This window comes from Physcomitrium patens, chromosome 8 (genome assembly GCF_059467195.1).
Source record: "Physcomitrium patens ecotype Gransden chromosome 8, ASM5946719v1, whole genome shotgun sequence".
Lineage (NCBI taxonomy): Eukaryota > Viridiplantae > Streptophyta > Bryopsida > Funariales > Funariaceae > Physcomitrium > Physcomitrium patens.
Window position 1 is genome coordinate 229,019 of NC_143417.1, and position 15,981 is coordinate 244,999.

General features: G+C 38.4%; 2 protein-coding genes and 1 long non-coding RNA gene across 8 annotated transcripts; 2 read left to right on the forward strand and 1 right to left on the reverse strand.

Annotated features, from left to right (window-relative positions):
- The first annotated feature begins 401 nt into the window (after positions 1–401).
- Positions 402–3,528, forward strand: LOC112285581 (uncharacterized). 6 transcript variants are annotated; one of them, XM_073535646.2, is made up of 5 exons: positions 402–803; positions 973–1,226; positions 1,330–1,562; positions 1,712–2,130; positions 2,255–3,528. In XM_073535646.2, the coding sequence occupies exons 3-5, from the start codon at positions 1,442–1,444 to the stop codon at positions 2,693–2,695; spliced, it is 981 nt and encodes a 326-aa protein (XP_073391747.1). In that variant the 5' UTR covers positions 402–803; positions 973–1,226; positions 1,330–1,441; the 3' UTR covers positions 2,696–3,528. The 6 variants fall into 6 exon arrangements, with proteins under 6 accessions (XP_073391747.1, XP_024382288.1, XP_090108389.1 ...); XM_024526520.3 differs by having other exon boundaries at positions 402–789; XM_090252263.1 differs by having other exon boundaries at positions 402–789; positions 973–1,154.
- A 6,172-nt stretch (positions 3,529–9,700) lies between these two features.
- Positions 9,701–12,287, reverse strand: LOC112285943 (putative pectinesterase 68). The gene is made up of 5 exons (XM_073535645.2): positions 11,508–12,287; positions 11,168–11,357; positions 10,873–11,043; positions 10,521–10,765; positions 9,701–10,381 (listed from the first exon to the last, which is right to left on the reverse strand). Exons 1-5 carry the CDS (start codon positions 11,843–11,845, stop codon positions 10,234–10,236), a joined length of 1,092 nt encoding a protein of 363 aa, XP_073391746.1. The 5' UTR covers positions 11,846–12,287; the 3' UTR covers positions 9,701–10,233.
- A 120-nt stretch (positions 12,288–12,407) lies between these two features.
- On the forward strand, positions 12,408–15,131 carry LOC149988405 (uncharacterized). The gene is made up of 2 exons (XR_016504338.1): positions 12,408–13,451; positions 14,388–15,131. It is a non-coding gene; the product is annotated as an uncharacterized LOC149988405 (long non-coding RNA).
- The last annotated feature ends 850 nt before the right edge of the window (positions 15,132–15,981 follow it).

Sequence of the window (15,981 nt, forward strand, 5' to 3'; positions counted from 1 at the left end):
ATACAAATAAAGTTAATACAAGAACACGCATTGTGTCGACTAGTGAGTCCATTTGTTTGATTGTTTGTTTGGTTGTGTGTTTGTTTGTATGTGATGGGGATGTGTGCCACAGTTTTAGCACCACCAGGGCAGGAGGAGGGGGGCAAGGGAAGGGAGTACCGGAGGCAGGCTTTGGTGGGGAAGGGGTTAGAGGCTCGTCCACCATGACAAAGTTTGGTCGGAGCGCAGGGTCAGTGTACAAACAGAGGAACCCCTCCCCTTCCCCAAGAACAAAGGACATTTTACTAGGGAAAGGAAAAAGCCATAGCAGTAATAAAAGAGGCTACGGCGTCGCTGCAGGGGCAACAGAACAGGGTCCTCCACAGAATCCAGCTGCGGATGCAGCGTGGACGCCTCCGCTCCATCGCCGGTCGCAGGGCCAGGCCGGGGGCTGGGTAAACACTGTCGTCGCAGTAAAAACATCACCACCGCTGTCTAGCTCCCTGTGGATCTGTCTGTGCTATGTCAACGACTTGCTTTGTGTCTGATCTGCCCTGCCTTGGGTACGTCAGTGATCTTCTGCAGCTCGAGGTACCCTCTTCAGATCGCGTATTCGCTCGAGGAGTATCTTCTGGTCGGTTCCATGAGTAGACTTCGCATTGCAGCGATCCTCAGGCGTTTGTGGGGTTTCTGTTTATTGTACCACCGATTCGTCACTGAAGCCGCTTCCAAGCCACTGACGTATCTGAGTTTGTATGATCTCCGTCTTCGCCGTGTTGAGTTGCCAGCACCTGCAGCGTGATCCTGCTGGTGAGGGTTCACATGTACGGGACTGTCACAAACGCGTGATCCCTTGATTGGAGTGGACTGTTTAGCGAGATTGCAGCGGGGAAGAGCATATCGAATGCAGTAGCACACTTACGTAAAAGCAGTACTATTCTATTAGTTTGTCAAATTGACAATGGAGTTTGTGCCCTTCGGCATCTTGTGCAGGCAACTGTTCTGGCTTCCCGCATGCCACCTTTCCCTTCCTACCTTGCAGGGTTTCATAGAATTTCTTCGAACTCTAAGTTCATGCTTGAGCTCTGCATACATGGTCTAGATCGAAGCTGTCTCAAGAGAATATGCGACGAGTATGGACTAGTGGCCTGAAGTCGTAGAGCTCAACTCGCACTGTAAATCGATCCTTCACATCTTTGAAACTTTTGCCTCACCTCTAGCGCACGCATTGAACATCGATTCTTTGTGTAAGTATGTGGTTGCCACCGCAACTGGAACCTTTGCGCGCATCACAGTGGAAAGATTGAATTCGTGGGTCGGTTTACTGACGTGTTTGATTGTATGATGCAGATTGAGGACTTCCATGTCGGCCTGAACGAGGCATTGGCAATACAAGTGTAGCGCAAGGTGAGACGCCGCTAGCCATTTCATCGACTCCACAATCTTTCTCGTGGTGGCGGAGATGGCTATTAGCAGTACGGGATACTATAGCGGCCAGAATGAAATGTTCATGCGGGACGAAAGCACCTCTAATTCCTTGGCAGCAATGCTCAGCCCCTGCCTTCCTCAAGTGGATCTTCAAGGTTTATGTCCAATCCAACCTAGTCCGCAATTGAGCTCAGAAACCCAGCAGACTAGGATGTCTCTACCAAATGTGAAATTTGTAGTTGACTGCCGCCTCATAGGCCGGATGGACTGCCGTGAATATTGATTTGTGTGTTGGTTGTCACAGCACGACGATATGGTGGAGGAAATTTGGAAGATGATGGTCGTGTGCAAGGAGTCGGACAGAAGCGCCCTTCCTTTGCTACCAACGACAGCACAACTGTGGAGGATGGAGCGGAAGATGGAGACGAAGGCACAGCAAGTGCATCGCACCTGGAGAAGAAGCGGAGGCTGACATTAGACCAAGTAAGGTCGCTCGAGAGGAATTTCGAGGTGGAGAATAAGCTCGAACCAGATCGGAAAATGCAACTGGCCAAGGAGCTGGGCATGCGACCTCGACAAGTGGCTGTCTGGTTTCAGAATCGACGCGCGCGTTGGAAGACGAAACAATTGGAGCGCGATTACGAAACGCTGGAGGCTGGCTTTAAGAGGCTCAAGGCGGATTACGAGTTAGTGCTGGACGAGAAGAACTACTTAAAGGCGGAGGTGATGGTCAAAGTCCATTGTAGACCTTGATTGTCATATTTCTTGTTTGTTTGGTTTGATGCCACTGTAAGTTTTCGGCACCCCGGATAGTGCTCATTGGTGTTTTTGGTTTTCTCTCTAGCAGCTTCAACGGCTGTCTGGAGACACTCTAGGGTACAAACAAGGCGATGATAACCAAGGTGCGGAATCCTCGAAAATTCCCGAGAGAGATCTAGATGTGTCGATTTCCGTTGCAAGGCAGCACAATGCTAGAGCGTCTCCGACCGTCGATACCTCTTTGGCGAAGGAGGAAACGAGGGGCAGCACCGACGGGAGTTCTAGCGACATTGTAGACGCGGACAGTCCCCGAAGTACAGACAGCAGCCGAATATCAGCGATTCAGAGCCACGACTTCCCGCCCGAAAGTTTCATGGTCCACCCTGAGTTGCTCCAGATCTACTCCGAAGAGACACTGCACCCAGATAGTGCTGTGAAACTGGAGGATGGGTTCCACGAAGACCAGTCCTGCAACTATCTTTTGCTCCATCTGGACCATCAAAGCGGCGTACTTCCATGGTGGGACTGAGCACGAATCAGTGTCCACGAGTTCATGTACATACACATCAACAAGATCCTGGCTGAGATTCTCATGATCTCAATCTTCGTTAAGCAACATCCCAACTCTATAGCAAGTCCTTAAACCCGTTCAACAGGATCAATATTCGACGTTCATAACCTACGTCGCAATTGTTCAGAGTGGGTAGCATCATGAAGTCTGGGCTTGCGACAGTTGTTTTGATCAAATCTCTCTCTCTCCCGCGCGCTCGCTCTCTCGTTTCCACGACGAGATCCAACTGAGTTGCACACAGCAGTAGAAGCGGCAGAGTACCATCCTGGGATCTTGAGGCCATTGTGCGTGAAGCGGCTTGGCTTCAAGGCAGAGATCGAAATCATCCTCCATGCTGACAACTTCAAGACGATCTCGGTGTCAGTGGAACGCCAGGACTTGTGGTGGGATTGGCGATGGTGGGACTGAGCAGTGGGGCTGAGTTACAATCCGATGAGCGAATTGGCAAGCAGAACAAAACAAAGCCAAAACCAAAATAAGAGGCGAAGTTGAGGATACATCGTCTAGATATGTCCCCATTGTCTGTGTTATTATTATTATTACTATATTCCTTATTTTTTGCATGATTTTGTTTGTGTTGTGGGGGGTGGATGGCTTCGGAACCCTTTTCTTACATACTTGCCACGTCGGCCATGCTCCGTTCCCTTCGATGCCACATGTACCATGATCCCCGTACATACTTATACGCACACATGTATACATATGTACGTACATATACGGTGTGCAAAGCTGTAGTTGCTTCCAGAATGTTCCCCACTTTGACAAATAGATGGACTGACTCTTCCACTGTTCTTCTGGGGCTGTTCTTGTGAAACTTACATACTTAGCATTCTTGGATATCAGATCTCTCATCTCAACATTTACTGCCTTGTCCATTCAAACAGTTCACATTCGTTGAGGATTCATGTTTTTTTGCATGCACACTTGTTCTTGTATTGTTTGTGCACATTCATTCTTAGAAGTGCAAGATTGCATTTTTAATTTTTTTTTTTTTTTTTAACTTTTTGGTTTTTAGAAAATTAAATTCTGACATAGTTTTAGAGGTGAAAAAAAACCCTCACAATTTTTTTATGAATTTAAAATGTTTGTGTGAACTTCATAGAATTGTGATTTGATATATATATATATATATATGCGTATATCTATATATCTTAAGGTTATGACAAAACAATCTACTTCATTAAAATTGTATAAATATCAAAATATCAAAAGAAGGGAGGTCAAATATCAAAAACTATGTCGTTTGCCTCAACTCTCTTTTTTCTTTGATTCCATACTACACCACCTAACACCATGCCTTGGCGCTCCAAAAAATAGCAAACCCTTTGAAATATAGAAATGTTGACCACTTTTGCAATTGACGAGGAATTTGAAGAATTATTTGAAGAACATTGCTCTCAAATTGATAACAAGAAAACTTCTTTGAGTTTGAGAATAACGAAGAACTTGCAATGGTTTACAATACAATTAACAATTCTTATTTCATATTCGCTTAAAATCCTATATCTAAATTGCATAATTTCATTTTGAATTCTTTTATGAATGAGCTTGATATCAAGTTTTGTTAAACAGCAAGAACATCACAAGAGGACTTTCAGATAGTTCTTTCATCTATCAAAGACCATCTTATTTTTAAAAACGAGAGCCATTGACCACAAATCAATATTGCTTAGCAATTGGATTTAGTACTAGAATGTCTTGGGTCAAATGAGAATGGAACCAAAGTCAGAAGATTAAGAAGGATCTTGTATATTGGCAATAGCACCATTGTCATATTATAATTTTTTATAATATGTAAAAATTAATTAAAATATATAATATATTAATAAGTGTTGAAGTACTTTAGACTGGTTAGTAGGTTAATTTAAAAAGAATTGATGTAAGAAAATTTATTTTAAGATTTATCTAAGTTGATTATAATATTTAAAATATATAGGATATAGATATCTAATATAAAAATTAAAGAAAATATTGGGACTCAAAGATGAAGATCCAAAGCTCTAAGAAGCTTGTTTGGAAGGATGAAGGTAAGGTATGGATGGATGAAGGCTAAAAGTAAAGATCTTTATCCTTATTAGTTAAAGGCTATGCCCAATGGGCATTCAATAGGCTATTTGTGACCATAATAAGGATTTCGGCAACTTTAGAAGAGATATTTGAGAATCAAAAGCAAGGGTTATAAGATTTAGGATTTGGGCTACAATTTGTACACAAATTTTAGATAATTTGGAATTAGGGTGATGAAGTTATAGCCGCTTGAAGTTAAGGTATCTTTTTAAAATATATTTTTTCGATTTTTAGGATAAAAAGAGTTTTATGATAGATTTTGGAGATCAAGAGGTGCAACCACAAGAGTGATTTTAAGATATACATCTCTTGTGAAAGAATTTCTACATTTGAAGTTTTTATGGAGACATTATAGAGCGTTGAAGATAGCATATGTAATTCAAAGGCAATATGAGAGTTGTTTTATTGATAGTAATGGTTGGAGCCATATCTTAATTTTTTTAGTGAATTTTTGGCTCAAAATTTCTAAAAATGTGTATTATTAGGTTAAAAAGCTATATATTAAAATTTTATGGTGTTTGAATACTTATTTTGTGAGATATGAAGAAATTTGCACATGGGTGTATATAAGCAAGGGTTTGAAGCTACTACTAGGATTTTGGCAATATCTCAAGATCTGTAATAAATTTATAATTGAAATTTGTTGTAGTAGTTTTTAAAAGTAAATTAGTACTTTATGTAAAATTTGGATTTGTTTAGACAATCCAATCATGAGATATGAGCTATTGAAGTTTGGAAAAAATTCACCCTAAGGATATACAAGGTTTTATAATATTTTTATCATATTTTTGGTGATCTTTCATATTTAGGAGTTATGTATTAATGTAATTACCTTTATAGGAATAATTTTATATATAAAATTGGTATTTTTTTTTAATCTTGAGGCTTAGTTGAGCAATTAATGATAGCCAAAAGTCTAGCACTTTTTTAAGGCAAATTCTTTCTACCTAGATAATGTGAGCCTCTTTACAAACTCAGTGATTTAGGTCATTTTGTCATTGCAATGATATTATTTGTAGTAGCTAGATATTACCCAAAGCCTTAAAATTAGCCATTTTTTTAACCTACTTAGCTTCAAACATTACACTAGACTTGTTGACAAGACACAATTTTCTCTAAGCTAACATCCTAAGAATGACAAAGATACATTCTTTGACAAGAAGAAGAGATACTTCATAAATAATCATATTATGTATGACATTGACCACTATATCATTGGTCTAATTATTGATTGGTTTGGATCTTGTCCATATGCAACAATGTTTAAGAAGATGGAAATATTCAAAAATTTCAAAAAATATTTTGATTCTAGGTAGTACTTGTTAGCAAACTTGGCCTATGATGTAAGCCAAATAGTTATTTTTGGCTACAAGTATCTAACCATAAAACAATTGATCAAATGAATACTATATATAAAAAAAATAAGATTAGGCAAAAGCCATCAGAGAATTTTGTTACCGCATCAAGATAGGCAATTCTCTTTAGAAAAATTATTTGAAACAAAGTTGTGGCATACAATTATGCATTGGATGTTTTACTAATGTATGATTTAGACTAAAAGATTGCAACTAGATTTGCTATAACATTTTCAACCATTAAGATTTAGTTTGTCTAAACATGATATTCTTTGTATAATGTACAAGTAAAAATAAAAATAATAATTTTACATCTTGTTGCAACTTTTTTTTTCTTTGTATTGTTGTAAAATGCATTATTGAACTACGGTCTCCAAAACCTTAGATTCAAGGCTTCCAAAATTATATAAAAAAAATTAATTTATAAATTAAAATATAAAATAATATAAAATTAGCAAGGAAAGCTCAGCTCTTCTTATACAGCTATTATGTCTTATGTAGCATACATATCTATATTATTGAGTAAGAATCTCTATACTAATATTCTATATTTGATTTATTTAATATATAAAAGAATATGAGGTAAGTACTATAAAAAAGTGATTTATTATATATGATTTTGATATGGGAGAAGTGTCATGGATGGGACCAAATGGAAAGTGTTGTGAGGTGTCATTTACATGAGGTGTTTAGGAAATTTTATTAACATCTCTCCTTCCTCTTTTCTTCATTGTATTATAAATGATATTACATTGATTACTAAAAATGGAAGTTGTAGAGCACCTTAGAGGATTTGTCAAGGATTTATCAATAATGAGATATTATTCTTAATTTTATTTATTTAATTTAATTATAATAGTAACTATCTAATTTATCATTGACTTTTGGTATAGGTGGACTTAATTTTAATAATCTTGCGGCTTCTATTTGTTATAATTTCTTGAATTCGTAACACATTGTCTCTAAGTATTTTCTCCTATATTATGGATTCTAAAGGCATTGTGATCCATTCACAAAGAGCAAGAGCAATAAAAAAATACAAGATATTGTAATGAAATATGAATACAATCACCAACCTTCAATTGAAGCAACTATATCATGGAGACGTGTTCCATTGTCTTTGATCAAAGTGAATTCTTCATGGGACCAAGTTACTTTGTCATTGGTCAAGGTGTTTATATTATAAGAGGATTCAAGGAATAGTAATACTTCTTCACAACAAGATTTGCAACTTTTATCAATAACTTTATCTTATGGAGGATCAATGAGGTTTTACAAAGTTTGTCAAGATTAGATTCCAAGCATTTATTTATCTTGGTCAAATTGTATTCTTCAAGTATTCAGCTTTAGCAAAATAGAATACCAATTTTTCAAGACTCACCAAATGACAAAGGGCATAGTCTCTTTTTGAATCAAATAAGTTAGTTTTGTAATTGAATCATATGGATTTTATTTTATTTTTTTCTAAATTTTGAGTTCTATGCAAGAAAGGCTTTAAGATTGATAATTTTTTAAGATTAACAATTTTATAAGAAATGCATTGTATCATTCTTGGAATTTTATAAGATATACATCCCCATGATATAGTTGTCAAATAGGTTTGTAATATAAATGTATATATATATATATATATATATATATATACATGTGAAAAATACACAAATGACAGAACTAATTAAGTAAGTGAATGTATTAGAATGTATTAGAATGTACTAACTGGACGGTAAAAAAATAAATATCAAATGCTTTGGTATCTAAGTATTGTTGTCTTTGTAATGAGAAAAATGTAGTTCTTTTGACAGTGAAGATGAAATCTGACATTGGAAAAGTCTTCTTATGTTGAAAATGTATCAAAATTTAATCTAAACAAATAATTCTAAGTTTACCAAATTTTGATTACAATAAAAAAGTAACTAATTCATCATGTACATCTTCTTCCAATGAAGGTTGATATATTTTTTTTAATTTAGGACATTAGCCATGAAATCATCAAAAGTTATATCATGTATTAAGAGAATAGGAGAACATTTTTTAAACTTGTGGTTACAAGACGGCAATTTTGAGACATTAGAAAGTAGTTTTAAATGCAAAGCTGCCCTTCTTGAGAACCTCTTTTCACATTCACATTCACATTCACAATTATTTGTGTCTTATATTAAGTCTAATATAAGACATATAGAACAAGTTGTGTCCGACATTGCACAATGTAGGACAAAGTTCCCACAGTCCTACATTAGAAGGGCTTGATCATGTATGTGAATGTAGTAAAAGCATTTTTGAATGCAAATAACACAATGAAGTAATAAAAAACTTCAAACTGCAGAAGGAAAAATTTATCATGTATTTAACTTATTTTTAAAATTTCCATTAAAAGAATCAAACTTGTTAAGAAAATCTTGAGTACTATATATATGTATATATTCATGTATATTTATACATACATACATACATACATACATAGTTTGCTTAGATATATGGGTATAAACTGATTAATGTTTATTCTTGAAAGTAGTATACATGCTTTAATTGATGGAATTTCCTGTTCGTGCCATAATATAAAAACAGTTCTGATATTGAAGTTGAATATTTAACTGTACTTGATTGATAAATATTCTAAACTAAAATCATTTAAGATGATCAGTTTTTAGTTTTTCAATAAATCATATAAGACCTAATTACTTTCAACAGTTAAGATTTTTGACAACAGTATAGATTTTCAAGGTACAACTACCACCGACCTTTTAGAATGATGATTAAATTAATTTCTTGTTGTAGTGATGAATAAAGTTAGTGTGTTGCAAACACTAATTTTCTTTTGATTTGTGCAATTCTTATTTTGTGTCATCTTCTATTTTTACTATTAAAGCCAAAATTAGCACAATATGAAAACCTTAGGAAAGATTTAAACATGTTCAGAGTGTTTTTTAGCAAATGATCTACACAAACCACATTGATTTTTTAAAAACAAGTAATTCTCATGGTTAAAATGTTTAGATGCTCTCTGTGTATAGAATATTTCTTCTTACAGCACTCATATCTGATTATCAGAGATCAAATAGATAAAAAAAAAATTAAAAAATTAAAAAAACCCATTCACAACGTAACAACAATAAAGTTGAAAGACAATATAAAATAAAGTATACAATATTACAACTCTTGTAAAATACAAAAAAAAAAGAAAAAGAAAAAGAAAAAGAAAAGAATAATTTATTGAATTAGATTAATGCAAATAATTAAAAAAGCATATGCATAAACATTTTTCAAGAATATCATTAGCTTGATTAACTTCAAAATAGAAATTTGACATATTTTTTGTTTTTGAATTTATTTTTCTAAAATAAAATATAAAATAAAATATACCAATCAATCGAATTCTTCAAAATTCAACAACCATTTGAACATTTTAAATATTTTTAGGAATTATTTTTATAATAACTAAAGTAATCATGTCATCTTAGAAGTAAAAAAAGTAGTGCTGTTAGCAGATTAAATAAGAAATTAGGAGGTAAAACAGAATTTAAAATTAATCATAATAAATAAATTTTATATACACAACCACTAAATGTTTTATTTTGTTTTTATTAAATAAGAAATTTTCAAATAGAACCAAAACTGCCTGTTTGATGGTGATTCACAAACAGTGATCAATACAAAATAATTCTCCGTTCAAAATTGAAGTTTTATTGTTATCTAAAATACCAAACTCATTCCAACACCTAATTCTAGCATCACCTTTTTTAAAGCTACAAAAAGGCTTCAAAAATATTTCTTTTCTTAGTTAGTTAAAATCAAAAATATCATCTCACAATAGCCTCTAAAAATAATTATAATTTAATAGGCGATGCCAATAATATGTAATAAGAAAAAAAAAAAAGAAAAGAAAAAAAAAACGGCACACTATGGTGATTGCAATTGGAGGTCTCCATCAAATTCTTTCCTTGGGCATGTGTAAATGTGGGGGGGTCCAAAGACCTCTCAAATTTGGCGGGCTTTATACAGGCCACGGTATAGATACCAAGAAACTTAGCGGGGCCGGTATGGCGACTAGGCGGCGGTGTCGGCGCGCGAGGCTTCTTAATACTCGAGGAGCCACTCTTGACCATCAATGAATTCTAGCGACGTGAAGGCTATGGCTTCGACTTGGGTCATGGTGTTCCCCCACGCTTGTCCCGACGTCGCAACTCCAGGGCCCCAGCATTCATATATTCCATAAGTCACCGTCCTGTGAATGAATCACCACAACCACCACCAGTTCATCAAACACCGAAACCTGCAGCCTGGAAGAATGTCGCAATAGTTAAGCAGGAAGAATTCGATGGGAGAGAGAGACAAAGGATTGTTGGGGGGCTGTTACTACTCACTGGTCTCGATTTTTGCCGTCGTGGTTCCAGTCCGTGTCCCACAGTTGCGGCAGAATGATGTCTTCTATATAGCATTCAGAGTACACGATACAAGAGTACTTCCCCATGGCTCTCCCCAGGTAGTTGCTCCCGGTACCTGTGATTTGGCATCCCACAAAGGAGAAGCCGCTGGTGTCGTCGGGATTGTCCCTGTCCTGGGCCGCAATAGACCCGGTGCTGGTCGCAATAGAATGAAAAGTGGATCCCTGGTTACATACTCACAGTGAATGCTCGATAAAGGGGGGCGGGTTAAACGTGAGATAGTGAACTGGATTGATGAGTTAGGAGTGGAGGTGGCGATGGAGTCTTGTACCGTGTACATGGAATGACCGTTGCCGAAGACGAAATCTATGGAGCCTTGGACATAGCAGTTTTTGAAGTAATGGCGTCCTGTGTCATCGCAAAGTGTGTCTTGACCGCCGTAGAAAGCGCAGTTGTGCCGGGTGGCGGCACCTCGGCAGTGTTCCACATATAATTGCAGCAGCTCTGTGAGAAGTGGGTGGGTGTTTATGTATGTGAAGGAGTGAGTGAGATGTGATTGGAAGTCCGAGTGGGCTGTGGTCAAGGAGGTAAAGAGTGCGAGAGGAAGAAGAGGTTTTTTCAATCACCCTGAAAGAAATGTCTCTGGCGATGAAGTTGGAGGCGAACACCATGACGGTAGCACTGTTGAATGATCCGAGCTGTTTGCCGTCAGGGCCAACGTCACTTGCAATGTTGTTCCAGGAGATTGAGGTTGTGGCTGCGCCTGCTCCTTGGAACGTAAGATATGGCAGCGTTCTCGGCACCTGTACCTTTTCCCTGTTGCAATTTATAAGAACATCGGAAGACAGCTGAGTATCAACCCACGTTATTGCAGCTCACCAAACATTGGCGCCGGCGTCGTAGAGGCTCGCCTCTTTCGAATTCTCGCAACCTTTACATTGGTGGTTTAGAGTTTAAATGTCTTACTCATAGTTGCCTGCATTAATTCGAATGACAACTCGAAGCGGGTTTTCTGCAGGAACCGCGTCCACAGCAGCTTGCACACTCAAGAAATCGCCTAATCCGTTAGCATCCACTACGATTTGGCGCAATGTCATGGAACGCCCAGATGAAGGTATATCAGTGGCGGGATTTGCTTGCAACAGATTCCGGTAAGTGAAACCCTGCTCTTGTGGTTCAATTCTCGCCTCGGTTTCCCTTTCTTGGAAGAATATGAAAATGCTAAATAGGACGGTCATTGCAAGCTTCCTACATCTCAGGTCGCCGCCGCCGCCGCCGCCGTGGGCAGGTGTTAGAATCTTCATGACTATCGCGTAGAGTCGATCAATGAAGTCAATATTGCTACAATTTGATCTCGATTACATCTACGACGTATTTTGGCCAGCTCCTCTACCCTATTCACAGCCAGCGCCAGTCATGTTAAACCTCTTCACCAGTTGCTACGCACACTCCAACTCCTTTCAATAATGTCTATGAAACTCATATCTGAACTAACATCCTTCTCGCACTCTCACATTGCGAGAATGGAGTGTATCCTCTACAAATCTGTCAGCATTGCTACACTATAACCTAGAAATCACGATTCGTGATTCAAAGTTGAAGGCACGAATCCCCACGAAGTTAGTACTCGCAAAGGAAAATTCCTCTTATTGATCTGCTTTTACGGGGCCACTTCAGAATCACATTGCAGCTGTGGTTACGGCAAGGTTTGTCTGCACCGGCTAGTGTAGTACATCTTATAACGGCCCCGTGTATGCAATGACATCCACCTAGCCATTGTTGCAGCATGTGATCACAGAGCTTTAGAATTGATGGCCACTGTTGCTGCAGTTTGAAGGAAACGGCATGAAGCAGAAGGGAGAGTTGGAAGACGCTCGTTGGGGTTTCAACGGCGGGCAGGGAGTGCCATCAATCAAAAGGACCGTTTGTCAGTTACGCAGCGTCCCTTCCCCAGCGCTATTCACAGATTCGTCCACATACAACCATCACCAGCACACACTTGTCCTGCTCTGAAGCTAACGTAGAGTTTGACAATCCATCCCTGCAGCTCAACGTGTGGTCGTTTAGAATCGTAAGCCTCGTTTTACAGCCACTGCGGTGGTGATTTTCCACTCGTAAGATAACGATTCATTGAGGAGGAGGAGATCCTGATTGCATCAGCAATTGACTTGAATCCTCAAACAGACCAATCTTGTCGTTCGTCCTCTTGGTTTAGATTGAGGTCCGCCACAGAATACCCGCCTTCACACAAAATGCCGAGTGTAGGGATAACAATGAGCATTGGGTAGTAATTGCTGTCTGCAAGAGTGACTATGAGGACGAAGGATAAACCTCCTTCCAGAAGAAGAGATAGTAGAAGAAGAGGAAGAAGATAGTCGACCAAAGTGGTGTGGAATAGAACCTCGTACGCTGTTGAAATGTGTTCCAGGGTGGCTTTCGAGGTCCACTGTAGTTTTCGTATGACAGCAACGTTGGGATTTAGAAGTCCGGGAGCGAGGCGAAAGTGTTACTGCAGGTTATTATGTTGATGATGGTAGTTGGGTGATGGATGATGGTAGTTCGGAATCGTAGCGTTAGAGGGGTTTGATAAAGGATTTGATGGCAGTTTCCAGCTGCTTGAGTTGCCATTGGCGTTTCAGACAGGAAGGGGGATGGTTTGTTCAATGGTACAGAAAAATTGAGCTGCGGGTGGAGAGGAGATCAGGATGTTCGAGGGACAAAGTGTTCGTGGAATTAGGGTTAGGGCGCTACGGATGTACTTGTCAGGCAGCTGAGAACTATGAACCTGGATACAAGCGGAGTGCTCTCATTGAGGCGGATTTCGAGAAACAGGGAGAGTAAAGCTATATTGCTGAAGCTTGTGACGATGAGAGACATGCGTGGAATGCCTGGCAAGCGCCGAAGAATGTGGTGAGTTGCCTCAGAGTTAGTTGGAGTTCGTTTAATAAGTCATTACACACCTTCAACTTGTTTTCTACTGCTTCTCTTGCACAGTGTGCCGAATTTTTCTGTTTCTGCTACAGCGTGAAGAATCGGAATGTCTGTTTCTAGTGCGGGTCACAATATCGAAAGTGCTGCGATAGTTTATGATCAAGCAGTGTGTTACAATGTAAGCTTAGGCCGGGTGCTTAAGCCTTGAGATCCTTTGGTTGGAGATCGCTGATAGTTTTGGTTTGCAGACACCTGAGTGATACTAGCAAATCACTCAGGAATCTCACTATCTGAATTATTGTTAACCTTAATCCACTTCTCCCATGGCAGCATATGTTGATTACAATTTTTGGTTTTTATGTGTTTTTTTGTGGCAAAAAAAACTTCAATTGATGTTGATGATATAACACCAGTGAAATTGTTGAAGCCATAAAACTGGATCCATTCTAGACGAATCAGGGACAGTTGCTCTTACGGCTCGTCCCCAAATCGAATGGTCACAAATCGCAAACGCTCTCAATCAAACTAAATGTTCATTTAACCTCTGAAAACACCAAAAGTTTTTTTTTTTTTTTTTTTTTTTTTTTTTTCTATTTGCACCCATCCCAGGATTAGTAAGATGATTGTCTAGTGCAAATAGGCAGTACGAGTGAGGAGCAATATTTTCTCTTATTTCTCTAGATATGAGAGGTGTCTGGTATTTATGCTGTTTTGCAATGGACAGTATGGTCCAATTATTGCTTAGCTCCAGTCATACACTTGAATCATGTATATTGAAGACTTTCGGGTGGGGTCAAAGCTCCTAGCTCTTCTATTAATTTTCAGTGCATGCAGGCCCCTACTAATTTTGGAACCGAATTCTGTTTAAGTGTGATAGAGGAGTTCTCAACTTCTCACAAGGATCCTGTCTTGTAGGTTCTTGTTCTGCTATGTTTCATTGTATGAGGTGTGGCGAGTCGTGCGGGGGGCACGGTCGGTGGGCTGGACTTGTAGTGCGATGTGTGCGTGCGGTGCATCGGGGGTGGTGGATTAGGAAGTCGTCCGCATCCATTATAGACTAGATGGTTAGGAGGGTTAAGAAGAGCGAGAGCAAAGGAGCTGCGGAGGTAGAGTGGAAGCGATGGCGGCGACACAATTTCGAATAGGTTTGGTTTAGCAGGGCTCTAATCTTCGCTTAATGTAGTATTAGCAACTGGTTACGAATATCTAGTTTACAGAACTAGGGCTTGAGTACACCCTTGCCTCATACAACCAAAGTGCAATGACCATTTTTGCATGAACATGAGGCACTAAAGTCAATAGCCAAGGGTTTTAGGTGCTCTTGCTCCTTCATAGGAAGAGGCTTTTTGGAAATTACTTTCACCTCCCTAGAAAGGATACAACAGGCCCTCCGATCGACCCATAGATTTGAGGGAAGAGAGATTCCTTTTACCATATGGAACCCACACTTTTTGGCAACCAATCCAAAATCCTACAAATTCCTGAACTACATGGTGTGGGTTCAGTTCCTAGAATTAAGCCAATATCTTAGACATGAATAGTGCCTAAAGTTTATGGTATCTAGGCACGACAAAGTATTGTTTATCAAGGAAGAGTCCTTCTATGCATGTAAGATTGCAAGCCTTAGGATTAAGATAATTATCAATGACATTTTCAAGGTGCTAGACATGATTGATCTTCTAGGTCCAATCCAAATACTATATTCAACTACAAAGTTATTGTCCCTAGACATCCCAATTAATGCATGAAGTACAAAGGCATAGGCCACATATCCATAGAATGCAAAAGGCCCTACTTTCAACAAACAATACAAAGGAGCACAGGATAGTGACAACAATTCAAACCACCACAAAGTCAACTAATACATGGCCAATCTGGACATTAATAAGTCCATCAATAAGTACAAGGATGGAATAATCGAGCATATAATCCTCATCACACTCCATCAAAATATAAATCTTCTCTCCTTCTTCTAGTAATAGAATAACTATTATAATTTAACTATATAACTTAATTACTCCACCACGTGGCCACTCATGAAACAAGCCAAGTAAGAGGCTGGAGACAATCTCCTCCATGCTACTATTTTCTAAGCTAAAGTCAATAATTAGACAAGATGGAGCCTTACCACCATAAGAACATATAGTATACTATGCTATACTATCAATAACACTATTCTAGCTATAGAAGAAACACCATGCACACCAAACCATACAAAGAGCAAGGAGTAGTCTTCAATCACTATATTGGCCAATGAAACATCATCTCTTTATTGATTACTTTCACAAAATAAAGTCTTTCTAGAAATAGCACAACCAATAGCAGAACAAGCAATAATCAAGGACTCTACCACTTTGTCAAATAACATGTCAAATTTTCAATTCATATGGTAGAAGAGATTAGCGAGGAACATACAAAATCAACCAAAAAGCCTTGGGCTAAGCTCCACAAATCCAAATAGTAACAAGAAAGGGCATTGTACTTTAATGATATTAGACTCTTTTTTACA